The sequence below is a fragment of the Accipiter gentilis genome, chromosome 17 (genome assembly GCF_929443795.1).
Source record: "Accipiter gentilis chromosome 17, bAccGen1.1, whole genome shotgun sequence".
Lineage (NCBI taxonomy): Eukaryota > Metazoa > Chordata > Aves > Accipitriformes > Accipitridae > Astur > Astur gentilis.
Genome location: NC_064896.1, coordinates 21,991,246 through 22,009,513, shown reverse-complemented (window position 1 = coordinate 22,009,513; position 18,268 = coordinate 21,991,246). Strand labels below are relative to the sequence as shown.

At 49.9% G+C, this 18,268-nt stretch overlaps 1 protein-coding gene across 12 annotated transcripts in view; it reads right to left on the bottom strand.

Moving 5' to 3' along the window:
• Positions 1–7,576: 7,576 nt before the first annotated feature.
• PAX6 (paired box 6) overlaps positions 7,577–18,268 on the bottom strand; it is a 26,425-nt gene continuing 15,733 nt past the window's right edge. For 5 of the 12 annotated variants that reach the window (XM_049820546.1, XM_049820557.1, XM_049820543.1 and 2 more), the window contains 8 exons: positions 18,158–18,268; positions 17,406–17,571; positions 12,731–12,889; positions 11,803–11,885; positions 11,400–11,550; positions 11,162–11,277; positions 8,921–9,071; positions 7,577–8,068 (listed from right to left, as the gene is read on the bottom strand). The exon at positions 18,158–18,268 is cut by the window's right edge and continues 105 nt beyond it. In XM_049820546.1, the coding sequence (XP_049676503.1) occupies positions 7,983–8,068; positions 8,921–9,071; positions 11,162–11,277; positions 11,400–11,550; positions 11,803–11,885; positions 12,731–12,889; positions 17,406–17,571; positions 18,158–18,268 (1,023 nt within the window). In that variant the 3' untranslated portion in view covers positions 7,577–7,982. The remainder of the gene's footprint in view (positions 8,069–8,920; positions 9,072–11,161; positions 11,278–11,399; positions 11,551–11,802; positions 11,886–12,730; positions 12,890–17,405; positions 17,572–18,157) is intronic. The other 7 variants (XM_049820551.1, XM_049820553.1, XM_049820554.1 and 4 more) reach the window with 3 other exon arrangements.

Sequence of the window (18,268 nt, the reverse complement as noted above, 5' to 3'; positions counted from 1 at the left end):
CATGTGCATTTACACATCTGAATAGATAGATTTTTCAGGAGTGTTGAGCATCAAGCATCCCAGAGCATCTGCTGAAAACTTGGCTGCTTATTTAAACTCTGCCTTTAAACAATTTTTAAAGTTATTAGGCACATCGAACTAATTTACAGACCTTCTGTTCATATCAAAAGGAAGAGATCTTTTGTGCCTTTTACATTTTATTGCACATGGATTTTCTCATGCTGTAGAGCTTAATCTAAAAAATCTTCCAGAGAAGTCAATGATGGTTTAGACCAGGAGCAAGCTGGTAGGATTAGAGCCAGTGGATCTTCCTTAAAATATTAGCGGAACTAGAGAATTTGTAGTTGCATATTCCTCTATTAAAAAATGTATTCTAATGTCTTCTGGCACTGAAGGTAAATGTTAAATCCAAAATGTAGCAAGAATTAAAAAAAAAAAAGTCTTCGCTCTGTGCTGGCAGAGTTTGAGTCTGAATGTTCATGCCCTCAGAATGCTCTCAGCAGTTACAGCGTCAGAGGTATTCTCTGAAAAGTCTTGAAACAGGTGAATTTTGGTGTACTTTCAGATACTTTTTTTGCAGTCAGGTTGGAGCAAACACACTAAAGAAAGCTCTTGCTGAAATTTCACGGGGCTAGACTTACAGAAGAACAGAAATGAGGTCTGGTTTGGGTTTAGATATGAAGTCAAGCAGTTTTCAGTGCCAATATTTTGGGAAAGCATATTGTGCAGAGAAAAAGCTGTAAACTTGTTTCAAATATGTTGCTTGAGTGAGACTTTTCTGCGGTTCTTAGTACGTATTTATTTATATTATCAAAGTATCTCAGAACTACTACTCACAGACCAGGACTGTTTTGTGCAGGGCATCATTCTTGGCCTGGGACTGGCACTGCTGCAGAGCAAATTTGCCTTCCTGACCTATTTTAAACCCATAGGACAAGAATCATTCTAGTAGGACTTGATACCAGTTTTAGCTCTATCGTCTTCAGCTAGCAACCATAGCTGGAAACCGCAGCTCCGGCACCTGATTCCCGACCAGGGAAGTTTTAATGGGTCCATTTCCTCTCCGGGCGCATTCAGCATCTGTATGGACCCAGCAGATGAACTGGTCAGACAACAGACGTACATCTGCTATCCATCGTGTATAACGAAACTCCTGCCACCGGCATGGCCTTGCACTTGGAAAAGCTAAACTAATGAATAAAGCTGAACTCAGTCAAGACCAAACAGAGGGTGACAGGCGGAGGAAAGCGTTTGGAAGAATTCTCCAGCATGGTGAAATTTCCATTTATGGTGCTTCCCAGCCTACGTCCAGGATAGCTCAGCGATTTTGGAAAATTACTTGAGTGAGAAGGAGTTTGACAGTACACTCTTGGAGAGAGTGAAGTAGCAAGTCCATCTGTGTGGGAGACAGAGCCTTCCCAGGAGCCACCTCAAAACTGGGGAGTTCTTCCCAACTAGCAAAGGGTCACAGATACAGAGCTTCAAACATACACCATCAATACGCCGGCTTCAGACAAGCAAATAAAACTTTATCACAACAAAACACTGGGAAAGAGGATGGAAGCACAAGCGGTATGGTAGGTAGGCACAATTACTTCATGCCTGATGGAGAGTACAGCAGATAGGCACAGTAAGAGAATATGTGCAAGGGAGCAGAACACAGGGCTTGTTATGCGTCCGTGCCTATAGAAGGCTCTATGAAGTTTTAAATATGTCCTTGCCCAAACAGGTGTAGATCAACGACAGTTCACACAGAGCAACTGAATCATAACTCAGAAAGTCATCAGACCCAACAGAAGCTTAGTTTAAGTAAGAATCGAAGGGTTTGAAAGCATATTTTGCAAAGTAACAGCGTTGACTTAAATTCAGAGAAATCAAAGTGGACAACTTGCTTCTTTAAAAGCCAAAAAAATATAAAATTTAAATGACTGGATTTTTATTTAATTCAGTCTGACAGAGGGAGTTTTAAAAATAAATAAACCCTCCCCTGCAGTATTTGAAACACAAAGCTGCAGACTACAGACTGAATCTGAATCCAACTTTGCAGAGAGAAATGTAAAGGGTAAAACGTAAACAGTGACAGGGAGAAATATAAATTTTCTTTGCTTGTAAGAAGTTAACATATTTATTGTAATAACCTGAAGGTGTTTATTTGCTGTATGCAGTTCCCTATAAATCAGAGTCCTTCTGTTGCCCTATATGTAATTTCTATGGAATAACTGTTCATAAACTACTCAGAATCCACCAGGCCTGACCTGAAGGAGGTTATCTGTGAATCTACAAACTCCTCTGGTGCAGCTGGAAAAGCTCGTATGTCCCAGGAGAGGCAGAACTGCAATTCGCAGCCCTCACCGATTTTAGCTGCTGGAGCGTACGTGAGGTCTGTCAGGTGCCTGGAGGCAATTGCAACCTCTGCTGGAGGATTTCATGCAACTTAGAGCTCCTGTCAGGCACCTGAAGGTAACAAGGATCCTCCTGGGTCGCTCACAAAACCTCTGCTCACCATCTGACCCAGCTGCGATTCGACTTGGGAGGTCAGGCTCCAGCGCCCAAGAGACCATCAACCTCTACCAGCCCAGCAAAACCAGTATCGTGGTCCTTTGTGGGGGCAAAGCAGCTCCAGCGCACAGCCCGCCGGCATCAGGCACGCGTTTTCACCCTCGCCCCCTTCAAAATCACCGTCATCTCACCAGGGATGTCACCTGGTGGGATATTACCTAGGGCGAGGAAGGGAACGGTGCGGAAGGCCCTGAAAGTCTCTGCGTTAAACCATAGTCGTCAGAGATTCACAACGAAACTTAAGGGAGAGCAGGTTTCGTGGGGACTTTTCTCTAAAGGGCCATCTTCAAAAGAAACAACGGGGATTCTGGCAGCTGGAGGTTTCATGAAAATCTGTCACACGTCAGCTGTACCTGTTAAAAGACTGATCAAATGGTTTAATTCCTTTGAGGTTTCATTTCTGCAGCACTTAGGAAAACGCCTTCCTCTTCCACACAATTGCTATTGAAAACTATCTTAGGATAGTAAACTATCCTAAGCAAGCTGCCCTAAGTAACTGTCTGCCGATACATGGGGTTTTTCGTTCTTTACGTCTAAGAGAACGTTAGGGGAGGAATTAATTTAAAATGTGTTCTGAAGCAAGGAACTTGCCAACCTGGCTCCTATCCAAACTGTACTGTATTTACTACCACACGTCTCGTGCAGATTGCTCCATCCTCCGCTATTTTCTTTACGAACTACTAAAAAGATAACATATGTGAGAGACTTGCCTATCGTTCTCCAGCAGGAATCCAAAGGGAGCTATATTCCGTGCTTTATTTTCCACCCAAAGAGGAGGAACGTTTCTTCTGCCTCTACCGTGCCGGGCAGGGCAGGGGCTTCGGGGGTCCCTGCACTCTTCAGCCAGAGACGTGCTCCTGCGGCTGCCGTCTCTCCACAGCAAGAGACGGAAATATTCCCTGTCCGAACAAGACCAAAAAGCCATCACAGACTCTACTCTCACATCTGTAATTCATATGCCTGTTTCTAAGGGGGGTGCCAATCACACTTTTGATTCAGACAGGGCTGCGGGAGATCATTAAGCAAACAGGTGTCTTGTCAAAGAAGAGTTACTTAAAAAGAAGATGTTACACCATTCCCAGAGCAGAAGAGCCTTAGCAGCTGCACACGGAGCAATGCTCAACTGCTGAAGCTGAGGACAAGAGCAAATGGAAACAAACTGGGGAAAAAAAAAAAAAAGAAAAAAAAAATTATACATATTCCGTTTTCCTAGTGCTGTTTATACCATGGAAATGCAGAACAAATTGAAACCTTAGCATAACTCTAAACCTGCACATATTACCCAGAGAAAATAAGATAATATATTTTAGTCAGTAATACCAGAAGAATCAATTTTTAAAAAAGCCAGACACCTTTGGCCATGGAAAGTGAATGAAATAGGACTACCAATGGCTGGAAAGCCTGGGGGAGGCGATGTGTGTTATCAGTCCCAGGTTGTTCTTTGCAACTGCAATCTTGCCCCCAAAGATGAATCCCAGGCTGCCTAAAGTAAACCAGCCTACGGGGGCATTTTGCTCACTTTGTAAATAAAAACCTAGCTAAAAAAGAAGTGGTGAAATCCCCTTTTTGTGTTACAGCCTGGGTGAGAAAGCAGCTCTTTCTTGCCTCCTGGAGCAGGGCACACGCTGACTGGTGCTTACCTTTTAGAAATGATTAAAGCCGGTATCTGCACGGTGCGAGGCAGTTCCAACACGTATGTCACCGCGTGCATGTCTGCTTCACCATCAGCATGTATGGCTCATCATCTGTCTGCTCTGAACAATAACTGTTAGGTTAGCAGCCTTTTCACTTGTAAATGTAAATATTGTATCTAGAACACAATATTTGAAATACAAAATACAGTGTTATTAAGACAGCGCTCACACATCAATTCTTGTGTGACTATAATTTGTGAAATGCCTTAGGAGGGGCTTATAAATAAAGTATAAGGTGTTATTATGAAATACATTTTAACCAAATGCACAGAAATGTCTCTTTCCTGTTGAAATCAATAGCAAAACTCCCACTAATTTCAGTGGTAAAAAGCGGAGACCCTTGGAAATTGCTGTGCTACGCTGAGCAACGTATTACAGCAGATTTCAGTCTTCGTATATAATACAGCTCCAGAAGAAGAAAGGGGATGAAAACGGGTATTGGAGGCTGCTCAGAGCACGCTGAAGATCTTCATTTCCCACCTCCGCGCCTGGTAGCGGTGGCTGGCGAGGCAGCACCTCCCCACGCGGCCGCCGCGACCCCCTCGCCCGTTGGCGGCGGTGTTCCAAGCCCAGTTGGGCGCTGGGTCTGCTCCGGGGCCTCGCCTGGCCCCCAGCAAGCGACCGACCGACCGACCGGGAGCTGGCACCGGTGCTCAGGCGTGGGAGCCCCTGCACGCTCGGCCCCGCGCCCCGACCCGCCCCGGGGGGCTGCGGACGCGACGCGCGGTGCGAGGCTGCCCGTACCCCGCAGAGCCCCCGGCGCGCGCGGCAGCAGCTCTTGGAGGCAAGCAACGCTCCGGGGACCGAATGCCCTAACTTCATCCCGATGCGCAGCCGGCCAGGGACTGTTCCCCGGCGACCTCCTTCCACGGGGCACGATAACGAAGCAGCGAGCCAGAAACGTCTCCTCTCCGCCACGGCCAGCTAGCCTGTCACCCAAATAAGCTCGAGGTCCGTCCGCGCACGCAACCGCTTTGTAGCGTTGCTGCGACTGCAGAGGTGCGGGGCTGCAGCCTTCCGCAGCCCCGCAGCACGGCCTGCCCTGAAGAAGGCTTCGGAAGGGGTGCGGAGGGCTGGCGGTGGCTCGATGGAGGCCACCGGCGGCTGGACCACAGGCGGTGGAGCTGCAAGGCCAGGAAAACCCGGGAAGGGCAGGGAAGAGCTACGGGGAGCTGCCTCTGTCCGCGTATCGGCACCTGCAGAAACGGCAACCACGGCACAAAAGCTCTCGGGGGAGGAAGGGATGGGAAGTTCATTTCCATTTCTGTTCGAGCAGAAGTTGGCATTTAGATAACAAACTACATTAGTAGGTATAAACATGCTGAGTGGCTATATAAATGCTGGGTTTGTACCTGTAATTAATTGTTCCCAGAATCGATTTAGCTATGCGAGAAGGGACCTGCCTATTGTGGTGTTTAATGCGATCTATCCATATCCTATACATAGATAACACGCATGTGCACGTCTGATAAAAATATATCTAAATATTAAAAAAAAAAAAAAAAAAAACCAACACGTTTCGTTCATATTTGCCAATGGATGCCTTCCAGGTAATTAAAACTACTTAATGCTGCTATAACGAATATACTTACAACTGACCAGTATCAGTTAAAAAGAAAGATTTTAATCTAGTGGTTTTGCACATTTTTGCTTGCTTTGGGCTCTTGGTTTTATTAACTATCATCTCGTGCTTTGAGCAAAGCTGCTCTTTGTCCCTAAAGGATTCGGAGTTTACGTGCGTTTAATCTCGTCTGCAGCGTTGCGACTACCGCAGCACCACAACTCTGCTACTCCAAGTTTACAGTGAAGTGTTATCTGCAGTGACAAATATGCTGAAAGGAAAACATAACCAGCCTAGATAGTATCTTTGCTTTACAAAGGCTGCTTGTGATGCCTGCGCTTTGACTCAAAACTCCCCGCGCATTGGCTTTTTAATCATGAGATCCCTTTTTCAGCACAGCATCGCAAGTAACAACTGCACCACAATGAGCCAGCTTCATAGATATGGGAATGTTTAGATTTCCCTGCCAGTGACTAAAGGCCTTTAGCTTTCACTAGCCAGTCCCAGCTCACATTGTTGTTGCCTGTTGATTTGTCTTCTCTCATTATTCCTTGACATGCAGCTCTCCACCCACGCCCACACTAACAACCCTCACACAAAGCGCATTGAGGTATTAACCAGGTTACAAGTTCAATGGAAAATTACACTAAGATTGTGCTGTGTGGCAATATAAAGGGATGGTATTCACTCTCCCAAAGAGCCTGTTAAAAACACAGCTGTTTTTTTTTTTCTTTTTAAGCATCCTAACAAAAACAATTTTTAAAAGTCAGGCACGTATACTTGTGTGTACGTGTCTATACGTACTTTATGTATAATTACGACAGATAGACGCAGGCGTGCATTGCGTCTCCGCCACTGACTGGCACGATGCAAACTCCCCGCTGGAAATTCTGCTGGATTCTGGAGTTCATTTAGAGCATCCCCAGAAACCCGAGCTAAATAAACAACCTCCTCCTGCTCTCAGCTGCAATTAGATACAGGAACCTATCTTCTTTTTGTTAGCCCAAATTACAGGCTGGTCGAAGGGCTGAAAGTCTATAAAAACGTTTCTTAAGAATCCCTCCTTGTTGAAAACTGAAAATAAATTCAAAATAAAGCTTAATGAGATTAACCTAGCACAGTAACAAAATTTGCAACACCACACTATAAGGTTAAAAAGAAAATAGTATAATAAAGGAAATACAAAGGCTTTGGCATGGTTTTTACAATCAACAATGGTTAATTTTGATATGTAGTTGTGAACAACTTCAAAACACTTAAGTTTAAAACTCTTGCAAGCACTTTTAATTGATTAGGAATGAATTCTAGATGCACAAAAATGATTGGACTGTGAACAGTAGTACAACTATATCTAAGAACAATTAACTCTTGCCGACCAAAAAGAAACGTATGATGCATGAAAATGTGTATAAAACATCTATAGAATATTCTTGTCAAATATAAATGAAATTAACTTTATTATAGAAATCATTCTGGGAGATTTCTAGGGAAGACAAATACTTACATTTCGACATAAAACAAATTGGATTATATCGAAGACACAATCTACCTTTTATCTATCAAACTCTTTTCTTCATCGAAGTTCTCTCTTAACCCCTGTTTGCACATAGCTTCAGCCGTTAACAACCTTTGGAAATACCAACAGATATTTTTCTTACATAAATCTAGTGCGTATTGTTCCAGGTTTAATTATATGCAATGGAATGATACAAACTTGGAACGTCAATCCATAATCTATGAACAGATTGGTAGAAGTATTCGATATATCTTGATAAAACTCTTAAATTCGTGGCAAAGCTTGTTGATCATGGCTTCTTTTTTTTTTTTTTCCTTTTCTTTTTTTTTTTTTAAACAACTTCATGACCAACACAGATCAAACATCCATCCAGTCTACATTGTTCTTTTTTTTTTTTTCATTATAACATACAAATGCCCATTTACAAATAATACACCAAAATGAATAAAAGTTTGGATACCAAAATGAAGATTTGTTCCAACTGATATAATGCCTTCAGTGTACAAAGGTCCATGTGAAAGTCTTTTCCATGTGTTACAGCATAGGGCACAGTTGCAGTACAGAAGTACTCTGAGAGCCATTCTTCCTTTAGAAAATACTGCTGAACATCCAACTGTTGTCCATATAGTCATTTACGGAATTAACACATGTTTTACTGTAATCTTGGCCAGTATTGAGACATATCAGGTTCACTGCCAGGAACTTGAACTGGAACTGACACTCCAGGGGAAATGAGACCTGAAAATTGAGGGGGAAAATGGATATTTTAGTTTTCCTATACATATCACAATTTTTGCTTTACAGTTTCACAGATGTGTGCTTGCATTCCAGTAAGTATTAAATCGCACCATCTAGCAGCCTGCAGAATCAGGTGGGGGGTTGGGGGTATATTTTAAAAACCTATGCACATCTCACTGATTTGTTGTTATAAATAAACTGTCATGCTTTGAGATAAATGCCAGAGCCTCGGCTCATTTGTATCGGTTGGGAATTCAGCCCAAAATACACTGAACATTTCTATTCTTTACAAATGTGTCTGGCTTGCTCCTGCTTATGCTGACACTTGCCCTTTTTTACCCTGCTTTGCCTTCTTATGCATAGGTTAGTATTTCTACAGGTTACCTGCCTTTTCGATAACGTCAAATCTTTAGCAAAAAATAGCCTCTGACACAGACATGGTAAAAACACACCCAGTCCCACAAACACTTTCACGTACACTTAACTTCACAGGTGTATCTCTGCTGAAATTTAACAGTGAAATAAATGCTGCTTTAGAAATTAATTATACATTTGCGGGACGAGGGCCTCGTGAAGAGCTTTCCACTGCACCACTATTCGAACGCCACCTCTGCTAATCAGCTGTCTTTCATCTATCCCTCCAGCAGCAGCTTAAAAATCGGACTTTCTGCTCCAGCCCGCGAGGTTATACATTTTCATCTTCTGCACGGTTCGGCAGCTACTAAACCCGACAGAAAGACCTCTCCCGGCGATGGGGAGAGACTTCTCCCAGCGAACACACGCGAAAAACCCGACGGCCGGAGCAAGGAAGCCGCGCTGGCAGAAAAGCGGGGGGAGCGCGGGGCCACTCACCTGTGGAAGTGGTGCCAGAGGTGCCCATCGGCTGGCTGTTCATGTGTGTCTGCATGTGAGGAGGGGTGTATGTATCATAGCTCCGTCCATTCACCGATGGACTGGTGGGCAGCATGCAAGAGTAGGAGGAGGTCTGGCTGGGTACCGGGGGCTATGAGAGCAAAGGACAAAAGAGCGTTAAGTAGCGGCCAAGGTAAACACGGCGTTACGCTCTTCTGGAGGGATGTGCCAGCCCTCAGAAGCAGCGCGCACAAGCGAAAACAAGCTTCGGTTTCAAACTCGGGGAACTAGATGCAAAGCCCTGTTTAGGAGCTCGACCAAGCAGCCACTTCCCAGGGGTTCTTGGTCTACAGAAACAACGTGGACGGTCACCGGTGCCGCGCTTGGCGAGCAGATCCCTCCATCTAGATGCTAACGAAGGTGTTGCACACCTAAGCCAAGGAAGCAAAGCCTGAGCGCCGCCCTTGTTTGTACTCATGCAGAAGAAAGATGTCTCGTGCCATTTGCAGCCAGAGACAGGGCTGGCATCTTAGGTCGCATTTGGTGATGTAGCTAAAAACTGTTAGGGGTGTAACTAAAAATTACTCCATTGAGGCACGCGGGCTGGTCCTGCACCTGCAAGCGTGTTGCACATATGCACAGATGATGTGTGGGTTCGGGGTGACCTACGTTGATCCCCCTTCAGAGCCTCGGTGACCCCAAACCCACCCATCCGTGTGTGTTGATCCCCCACCAGACCCACAGTCACCCCAAGACCATGCCAGCAGCATCCCAGGAGACCATACATCTCCATTTACCTAAACTCCAACCCCTAAAACCCCATCTGCCGGGGTGGGGTGGGGGGGGGGGGAGAGCAGCTGGGGGCAGGGGCTGAGGGATGGCACGGTGCCGGGGGGGGGCACCCCGCTCTGGGGCGCTGGGGGAGCGGGGACCGGTGCAGCCGCGACATGGGGAGGCACTGGGGGGGGGGGGGGGGGCAGGAGGCAGGATGAGTAATTCCCGCTCCAAGCGCACGAGACTCGACACGTCTGCACATATTTCCTCCGTCTGCACGTCCCTGACACGCCGTCTCCGAAAATACTGACAGCCTCGCTCGCTTAAGCACACACGCCGTGCTCTGGGAGAACCAGCAACCCACCGCGCATCCGCAGAGAGATGCCGACGGTTCGGCTGCCAAATCTCCCGCTCCGACATCGCGTGGCCATCACATCGTGGTGGCCACGTAGGCAGGACTTTCCAGAGCGGCTCACGCGTGCCAGGTCCCTGCCCAGGAGCCTGGCAGTGAATCAGGGGCCTCCTGCTTTCCCAAGGGTCCCCTCCTGTATCAGCCTTTTGATCTTTTGTCATCTGCTCTCAGCCCGCTGCCGGGAACGGCACCGCCGGCCTCCAACGTCACGAAATAGCGACCTAGCCAACGTCATTTCTTTCCGCGGACTTGCGAGACTCTAACTTTATTTGGTTAATTTTGGTTCAGCAATTAGTAACATAGTAATTGCCGCAGCGAAGGAGTCAGGCTCTCTAATCTGCTCGCCTGTCTCCAGCAGTGGTCAATGCTGTGTGCCTCAGACAAAGCTGTAAAACTCCCGTAATTGGCCAGCACCTTCCTAGGCCAACCCCACCATTAAAAAAGGAGGAATTTTGCATCTGAAAGGTCTATAGAAACAGACCCCAAAGGAATAGATTTCTTCCTAACCCAGCTGGTGATCAGCTAATGCTTTCAGGCATGAGGATTGACAGCTCTTGCAATTCTGGCTTAGCTGGCATAACCACTGATGCTAATCACATCCTTCCCTCTCTCAGGTGTTCCTAATGTGCTGCCGCCACATTACCTACACCGAGAAGGTCGGATCCCTCCAGCAGCTCATTTCGGCAGCAATTTCCACAATACTGCACCAGTGAGTTCCATAGGTTAACCCGGGGGGGGGGGGGGGGGGGTCCGAAAAGGTTTTTTTCATCCCAGATTGGTTGCCTTGTAAATTTGAGAATCTTTCTTTTTTAAAATTCAGGAAAAGTGCTTGTTGAGCACCGGGCCTTTACAGTGCCCTTTCCCTTGTGATTCTCCCAAATTGGGCATCTTTTCAGACGCTGGGGAAGCCTTTGCTGCCGGTTTCCCTGCAGCGTGGTTTGGGTCCGTAAGCCCCCCACCCTGCGGAGGAAGGGTCCCCACCCCCGCTCCCGCACACCCCAGGGGCTGCCGAGTCCCGAGGGAGCGTCGTGTCGCAGCGACGGCACCGGACTTACTTGCATAGGCAGGTTGTTGGCCATGGTGAAACTAGGCATGGGCGGCAGCGCGCTGTACGTGTTTGTGAGCGCCGTGTCCGTTCTGCCCAACATGGAACCTGATGTGAAAGAGGAAACTATAATAGAATAGACAGATAGACGAACGCATTAGTTTAACCACCATTACAATTGGCGACACAGTCTCAGAGTCTCATTTTCCCAAGAGGATGGAGGAACGCGAGCGGGTTGGTGGCATTACCGGGGGTGGTCGGTTGCGGGATCGGCTGGTAAACGCTTGTGCTGAAACTACTACTGATGGGAATGTGGCTGGGAGTGTTGCTGGCTTGTCTCCGCTGGTTCCTCAGCTTCTCTTCCCTTCTCCACTTGGCCCTTCTGTTAGAAAACCACACCTGAAAATACAGCGTTTGAGAGACGTGAATGAGCTTACAGGGACCTCCCCCACGTAACTCAAGGGCGTGCTGGTGGGAAGCTGGCTTGCAGCATAGCAAAGCAGCGCGCAAAAGCGGACCCCAGCTGCCATTGCTTCCCTGCAGGAGGAGAGTAAATCGGGGCTGCCCTGTGCTGTGAGAAGCCAGGAATAACAAAACTAGAATAGTAATAGCAGAAATGATAATAGTCATAATTGCGCAGCAACTCAGTACCTGTATCCTTGCTTCAGGCAGGTCTATTTTAGCAGCTAGTCTCTCCCTTGCAAACACATCGGGATAGTGGGTCCTCTCAAATTCTGCAGAAGGAAATAGGGTTGCGTTATTTGCAAAGAGTTAATGCGGCCGACTGTAAAGTCAGAGTCGTTCCTGCGCCGCCTATGCTCTAAACGCTCTTAAGAAACATCGCTGTATAGGCAAAGCTGGGCTTTGTGTTTGTGTGTGTGTGTGTGTGTGTGTGTGTTAGGAAGGAGGACGCCTTGCCCGCTGGGGAATATCGCTAAGGGGGTAGGCAGGCTTGGGCGCAACGCTGCATCCTTCAAGAAGCAGTGAGGGCTTCTGCCTCCGCTGAGGGGGTCCCCAAGGCAGCTCTGACCCTCGTCACCAAGAAGCGAAATGGCACGTCGCTGACTAACAGCAGAAAATAAGAACAAAGATCCGCAGCGGGTCAGAGGCGAGGTGCGCCCGGGCCGGCCAGGGAAAAGGGCACCTGCTCCCGGCCCCAGGCAGCGGCAGCGCTGGGGACGGGGAGCGACCGGGGCTCCAGACACGGAGGGCTCTGCCAGCCCCAGCTGCCTGCCCTCGCCTTCCCGGCGTACAGCAGCGGGGCCTGGCCGCGGCACAGTCGGCGGGAGGAAATTTGTCCCCGGTGAGGGCAGCCCAGAGCGTAACGATGTTTCGGTATGACCTGTGCCCCGAGTACCTTCCCTCTGAAAGGCGTTTAACGGCTTTCGGGTGCATATCGCGGCCAGCGACGAATATTTGGAGCTCACGGAATAAAAGAGCACGGAGGGAGCCGCGGACTTAGAAAAATATCCATATATACATAAGGCACGTGAATGCCATGCCTCCGTTCAGCTCTTAATATAGCCGGGGCCCATTTTGCCCTTCTCTCCTGCTCCGGCCCTAGGAAAATGTCACTCACCTTTCTCAAGGGCTTCGATTTGCTCTTGGGTAAAGGATGTCCTATTTCTCTGCAGCTTTCTTTTCAGCTGGAGTCTCATTTGGGCCTCATCTGAATCTTCTCCATTAGAGCTGATGGAGTTGGTGTTTTCCCCTCCTCCCTCCTGTTGCGGACAGCCATCTGCAGAACCGAGAGTCGGAAAGTGAAACGCAGGTACCCTTGTTTTCAGATCCCCATCGGAGAAATAACGCGATTGGAAACAAGTTCCGCCATGTTTGCTGACACCCTCCCTTAAAAACGTCTCGGGTATCAAAGCCGGGTCGCGCCAACGACACGGGTAACAGGGAGACATTTCAGTTTCCAGCGCTATCGTAAACATCGGAGATGAGGACTTGCGATCGCCTGGTCTTAATTTCATTTTGTTTTTCCTCTGGAATAAAACCTGCATAAAACTACTTTCCCCTGAAAGCGATTCTCTCCGTGAATCGCTGCCGAAGTGCCGTGGCAGTCTCCTCTGCCTGCTGCATTTATTTACCTATTGCTATATTTAAAACGGTGCTGTTCGGTATTTCGGATTATCTATAATCAGTAATTCCTACCTAATCAATTAGATGTTGATAGGTTTGCAGAAAATGCTATTAAGAAACCAAACCAAGCTTGTAATCTTTTTTAAAAAATATTTATCCAGTTTTTATTTGAATTCTGCACAGTCAATTTCATTTTAAAGGTTGTGAATTTAGAAGTGCCTGCATTGTTCTGCAGTTTTATTCAACTATTGTATGAGTGTGCATTGCCTTGACACCTATTACTGAGCACAGCTGTAATTATATCATCACCAAGAACAGGCTATAATTGCTGAAAATGGAATTTTATATTTAGATAAAAGGACTGTCCATTCTTTGTAATGTGTTGCACCAGAGAAAAGTAAGATTTCTTTTAAAATTTTAACATGTAATTTTAAAAGAAATAGTAGCGAGTTCACCAACTAGCTAAATACGCTCTTCTGCAGCTGAACGTTTGGCATATCATTTAAGCGGTACATTCTTAATTAGGGCATTTCCACCACTTTTGATGCAATTTCTGGCAGCGAGCAGGGGCAAAGTTTCACCGCGCTCCGCTTTCGGGCGGTCGCAAGGACGCGTCCCAGGTCCGGCCGGCTTTTGCGGGGCCTTGCGGGCGCCGCAGGCCGCGGCGGGCGAGAGAAGCGGACCTCGCTGTCGAGGCGGAGAAGTCGCCGTCCCTAAATTAGCTCTCCCTCTCCTTTCAGAGCATATTTTTCGAGGCGTTTTGATGTGGCATAAAGGGGGAGACGGGACGAGGGACGCACGGGCTACTTATGCTAATTCCCTTGAAAAGTTACGCCAAAAATAAAGAGCGACGCTCCCGCGACATCCTTTAAATATTGTGGGAAATCAACTTTAAAGTAATATCATTTATAATCGGCGGACAATGGCCCCGGCCTTCAAAGCTCGGGGGGGGATTGTGACAGGGTCTGGTGGGACCCTTTCAACCACTTTGAAATGTTTTAAAACCCGAACTTTCTCCCCCATTTAAACACGGGGATTCAGCGGCCGCGGTCACCATATGGGCGGCCGCAGCCCCATTGAGGCGGCCGGCGGCGGGTGAATAGCCGGGCTGGGGGGGTGGTGGGGGGCGCTGGGTGGGGGGGGGCCGCCTTTCAGGCCCGACACAAAGCCGCCCAGCCCGGGGAAGGCGGCGGCGGCGGCGGCGGCGGGGCAGCCGCCCTGCCAAGCGCTGGTGGCAGCGCCGGGGGCCGCGCCCGCCCGGCCGCCCTCGGCGGGGGCCGCCGTCTAACCTCCGCCACCGCCCTCATCCATCACTGTCCCGCGGACCGGGCAGGGAGCGGGGACGGGGACGGCGACGGGGACGGGGACGGGGGGGGGGGGAGCCGCCCGAAGGCGACGGGGACGGCCGGTTCTCGCCCGCCGCCGCGCACGTCGGGGCTGGGGGGGGGGGGGGGGCAGCGCGGCCGGGCTCCGCCGGGGAGCGGGGGGGACCCGCGGGGCCGCGGCCGCCCTCCCCAGAGCCAGCCCCCCCCCCCCACCACCCCCAAGCTTGTTTTCAAACTTTTGAAGTCACTTTTTTTTTTTTTTTTTTTTTGGCAATCTCGTCTCCGGGCGCTCCCCATCTGCCCCCAAAGCTTTGAGCCAGCTCAAAGTTTCACCTAAACTCGCTTATCATTATTTAAACACACACCCCACCCCACCCGCTTTTGGGGTTGTTTTTTTTTTTTAAAAAAAAAAAAAAAAGAAAAAACTAAAAGGAGCGATCTCAATAGGGCTGTTCCACCTTCCAGACCTAATCCGTAAGAAAGCGAGTGAATGTCCGTCCCTATTATCCTATAGCCAGACCATCTGACGCTGGGTATAGGATTTGTTTCCTGGAAAAAAAAAAAAAAAAAAAAAAAAAAAAAAAAAGACGCTGGGAAATAAAATCATTCCTTAGTTTCTTAGTGTCTTAATCAGTGAGGCGGAAAACAAGCAAAAAAAGATAGCAAACCAATTGCGGCACCTCTCAGCTATAGAGCTGGGATCAAAACATTGTAGCATCTGTTGAAAGAGAAAGTGTCTAAATCCTATAGAAGGCTTTAGTCTCATAAGGGGGGGGGGGGGGGGGGAGATAAGAAACAGTGTCTCGGTGATCCCTAAAACCACTAAATCACTGGAGAATTTCTCCCGGATAGAGATGTCTCTTTTTGTTCTGTCAGCCCTCATGTATCCATTATTTTATTCACTGCTGCATGGCGTTTATCAGATTGAGACCATATTTGTACCCCTCTGAGACCTAACCTCGCCTTATGCTTTTTGAGTAATGGACTCTTAAAATCCAGCAACATACCCCTGCAAGGGAAAAACATCAGAGGGAGCATGAATATTCCAGAGGAAATCCATTTTATTAATTTTAATTTTGCCATGCGGATGCTTTAAGTGCCTGCCTGCCTCCCCCTCGCCTCTCCTGCCCGCTCAACACACGCACCCCCGCTCCGCGCCGCTCCGCGCCTCTGTGTTTCGGTTACGACTGGGCCACCGGGGCTCCTCCCGCCCCGCCGCTCTCCTGCTCCCCCGCGGAAACTGCGCTCACCCCCACGCCGCGGGGAGGGGTCACCGCCGGCCCCCAGCAGCTCCACCGACACCCCCCCCCCCCCCGCCCTGTGTGTGTGTGTGTGTGTGCGTGTCCCCCCCCCTCGGACACAGCCGCCTCCCCCGCAGCGCTGGGGCGGCCGAGGGCCGCCCGGCCCCGGGTGCGCCCGCACCGCACCCGCGCAAACCGCGCGGAGCTGGCCCCGGCGACTCTGCGGGGGGGGGGGGGGGGGGGAGCCCAAATTTCTCCATTTAATACCTTTTCTAACAACAACAACAACAACAACAAAAAATAAGAAAGCAAAAAAAACCAGGCACCGACGGGAACGGAGGGAGCCCGGGCCGTTCGGAGCCGCCCGGGCGGAAAGTGCGCTCCCCTCCGCCGCGCACCGCTCCGCGGGTTTGGCTCTCGGGTGCGGGGCAGGCACGGAAGGCGGGGGAGCCCCGGGCCGGGCCGCGATACCGGCAGCGGGGCGGGGGCAGCCCCGCAGGTAGGGGCGAGCCGGTGGGGTCCGAGGGGGACACGGTCGGGCAAAAGCAAAGGAAAACCCCAAACGACCGAACCCCCCCCCCAGCCACACCGAAGCGGGGGTGGGGGGGGAAGCGAGGGCTCCGCTCTATCTTTCTAGTGTCCTTCATAGATTGTTTTCTTCTCTTAAAACTGACATGTCTAATTGGCAAGCGGTGCCATATCGTGTCCAGAGGTCTCCTGTGGAACATTTCTACAGCTGTCTCCTTCAACTAGACGCTTATTCATGTCGCCTTAATGAGAAACAAAACGATCTCTAATGAGCAATTACATAGCGACAGAATTGTTCCCATAACAAATTCTTGCGTGTGACAGAAACATCCTTTGTACCAGATATTCCGCACACTGTTACCGATTTTTTTTTCCTCGCGGGGTGAAAACAAAAAGCAGGTTGTTGTATATAGACACCTCTTCTAAAGGAATGACCACAGCCGGGGAGCGAGCCGAGCCTCAACAGAGCCCGCATTCAAAAAGAAGCCATTAACCATCTTAAGTATGTAACGTAACATCCCATTATCCTTCATATTATCCCCTTGTCATGCCTACAACAAATACCTATTAATCTTCAGGATAAACAGTTTCCTATATTTACAAAGTTGTTTCGGGTCCATTGAGGAGGAACTACAATCAGCCCTACGGAGATAGTTACCGATCTCCCCGGCTTCGCAGACCCCGGCGCGGCCCGGGGAGCGGGAGCCCTCATTACCGGGCCCGTGGGCGACCTTCGGTACCGGCCCCGGAGCCCGCCCGGCCGCCGGCACCGCGGGGCTGGCAGCGGCGGCTCCCGGGCCGCCCTGCCCTGCCCTGCCCTGCCCTGCCCGCCGGTCCCGGCCCCGGGGCTGGAAGGCCGCCCGGGGAAGAGGGGGGGGGGGGGGGGGGGCGGCGGGAGGAAGACCCTCAGCCACTCTCCGGAGAAAATCGCCCACCGCCCTCAGCGCGGCGGCGGCGGCGGGCGGGGAGGGGGGCGAGGGGCACCCGCGGCGGCGCCGCCGCCGCCTCCGCCGGGGGGGGGGGGGGAGGCCGAGCCGAGCCGAGCCGGGCCGGGCCGGGCCGGGCCGTCCCTTACCTTGGGCGGGCTGCCCGGGTACCGAGGTGCCGGGGTACCAACCGGGCCGGGTGCCCCAGGTCCCCGTCTGCCCGTTCAGCATCCTTAGCTTGTCGTACATCCCGTCGGCACCCATCTGTTGCTTTTCGCTAGCCAGGTTGCGGAGGACTCTGTTTATCGACGACACCTGGAAGGCAAAGGACAGGAAAGGCAATGGTAGTGCGGTAGCGCGCTCCCCGCGAGCCACCCGCGCAACCTCCGCGCCCCCCCTCCGCCGCCCCCCGACCTGGGCGCAAGTCAAGGGCTTCCCCGAGCGCCGGCTGCGCGCTGCGGCCGCCCCGCACCGCCGTGTCCCAGCCGCCCCGACTCGCTTACTGCTGGTGGTGGTGCAAACAAACAAACAAACCACGGGGAGGGGGGGGAGAAGAAAAAAAAAAAAAAAAAAAGGCAAAAAAAAAAAAAAAAAAAAAAGCCCCAAACCCAACCCTGCAAAACCAGAGTGATGCCTTCGACTGATGCTCGCAGTCCTGAGGCGCCAGGCGCAGGGGTGACCCGCATGTTTTTATATATATATATTTTTTTGCATTTTTTTTTTCCCCCTCCTTAAAGGCATTTGTCAGATTCTGTATGAAAAAATGCGTCTGACCCTGCCACATGCAAATGATGTGAACCTGCTATCCTCTCATCTGATACCAAAACAAAGGAAGCAGAGGCTCGCTACGGCTACCCAGCATTGTACACAGCACACAGGAAGGTTTTTTTCATGAACTTACACTGGGTATATTATCGTTGGTACAGACCCCCTCTGATAGTAATCTGTCTCGAATCTCCCACGCAAAGATGGAGGGGCACTCTCGTTTATACTGCGCTATTTTGCTTACAAC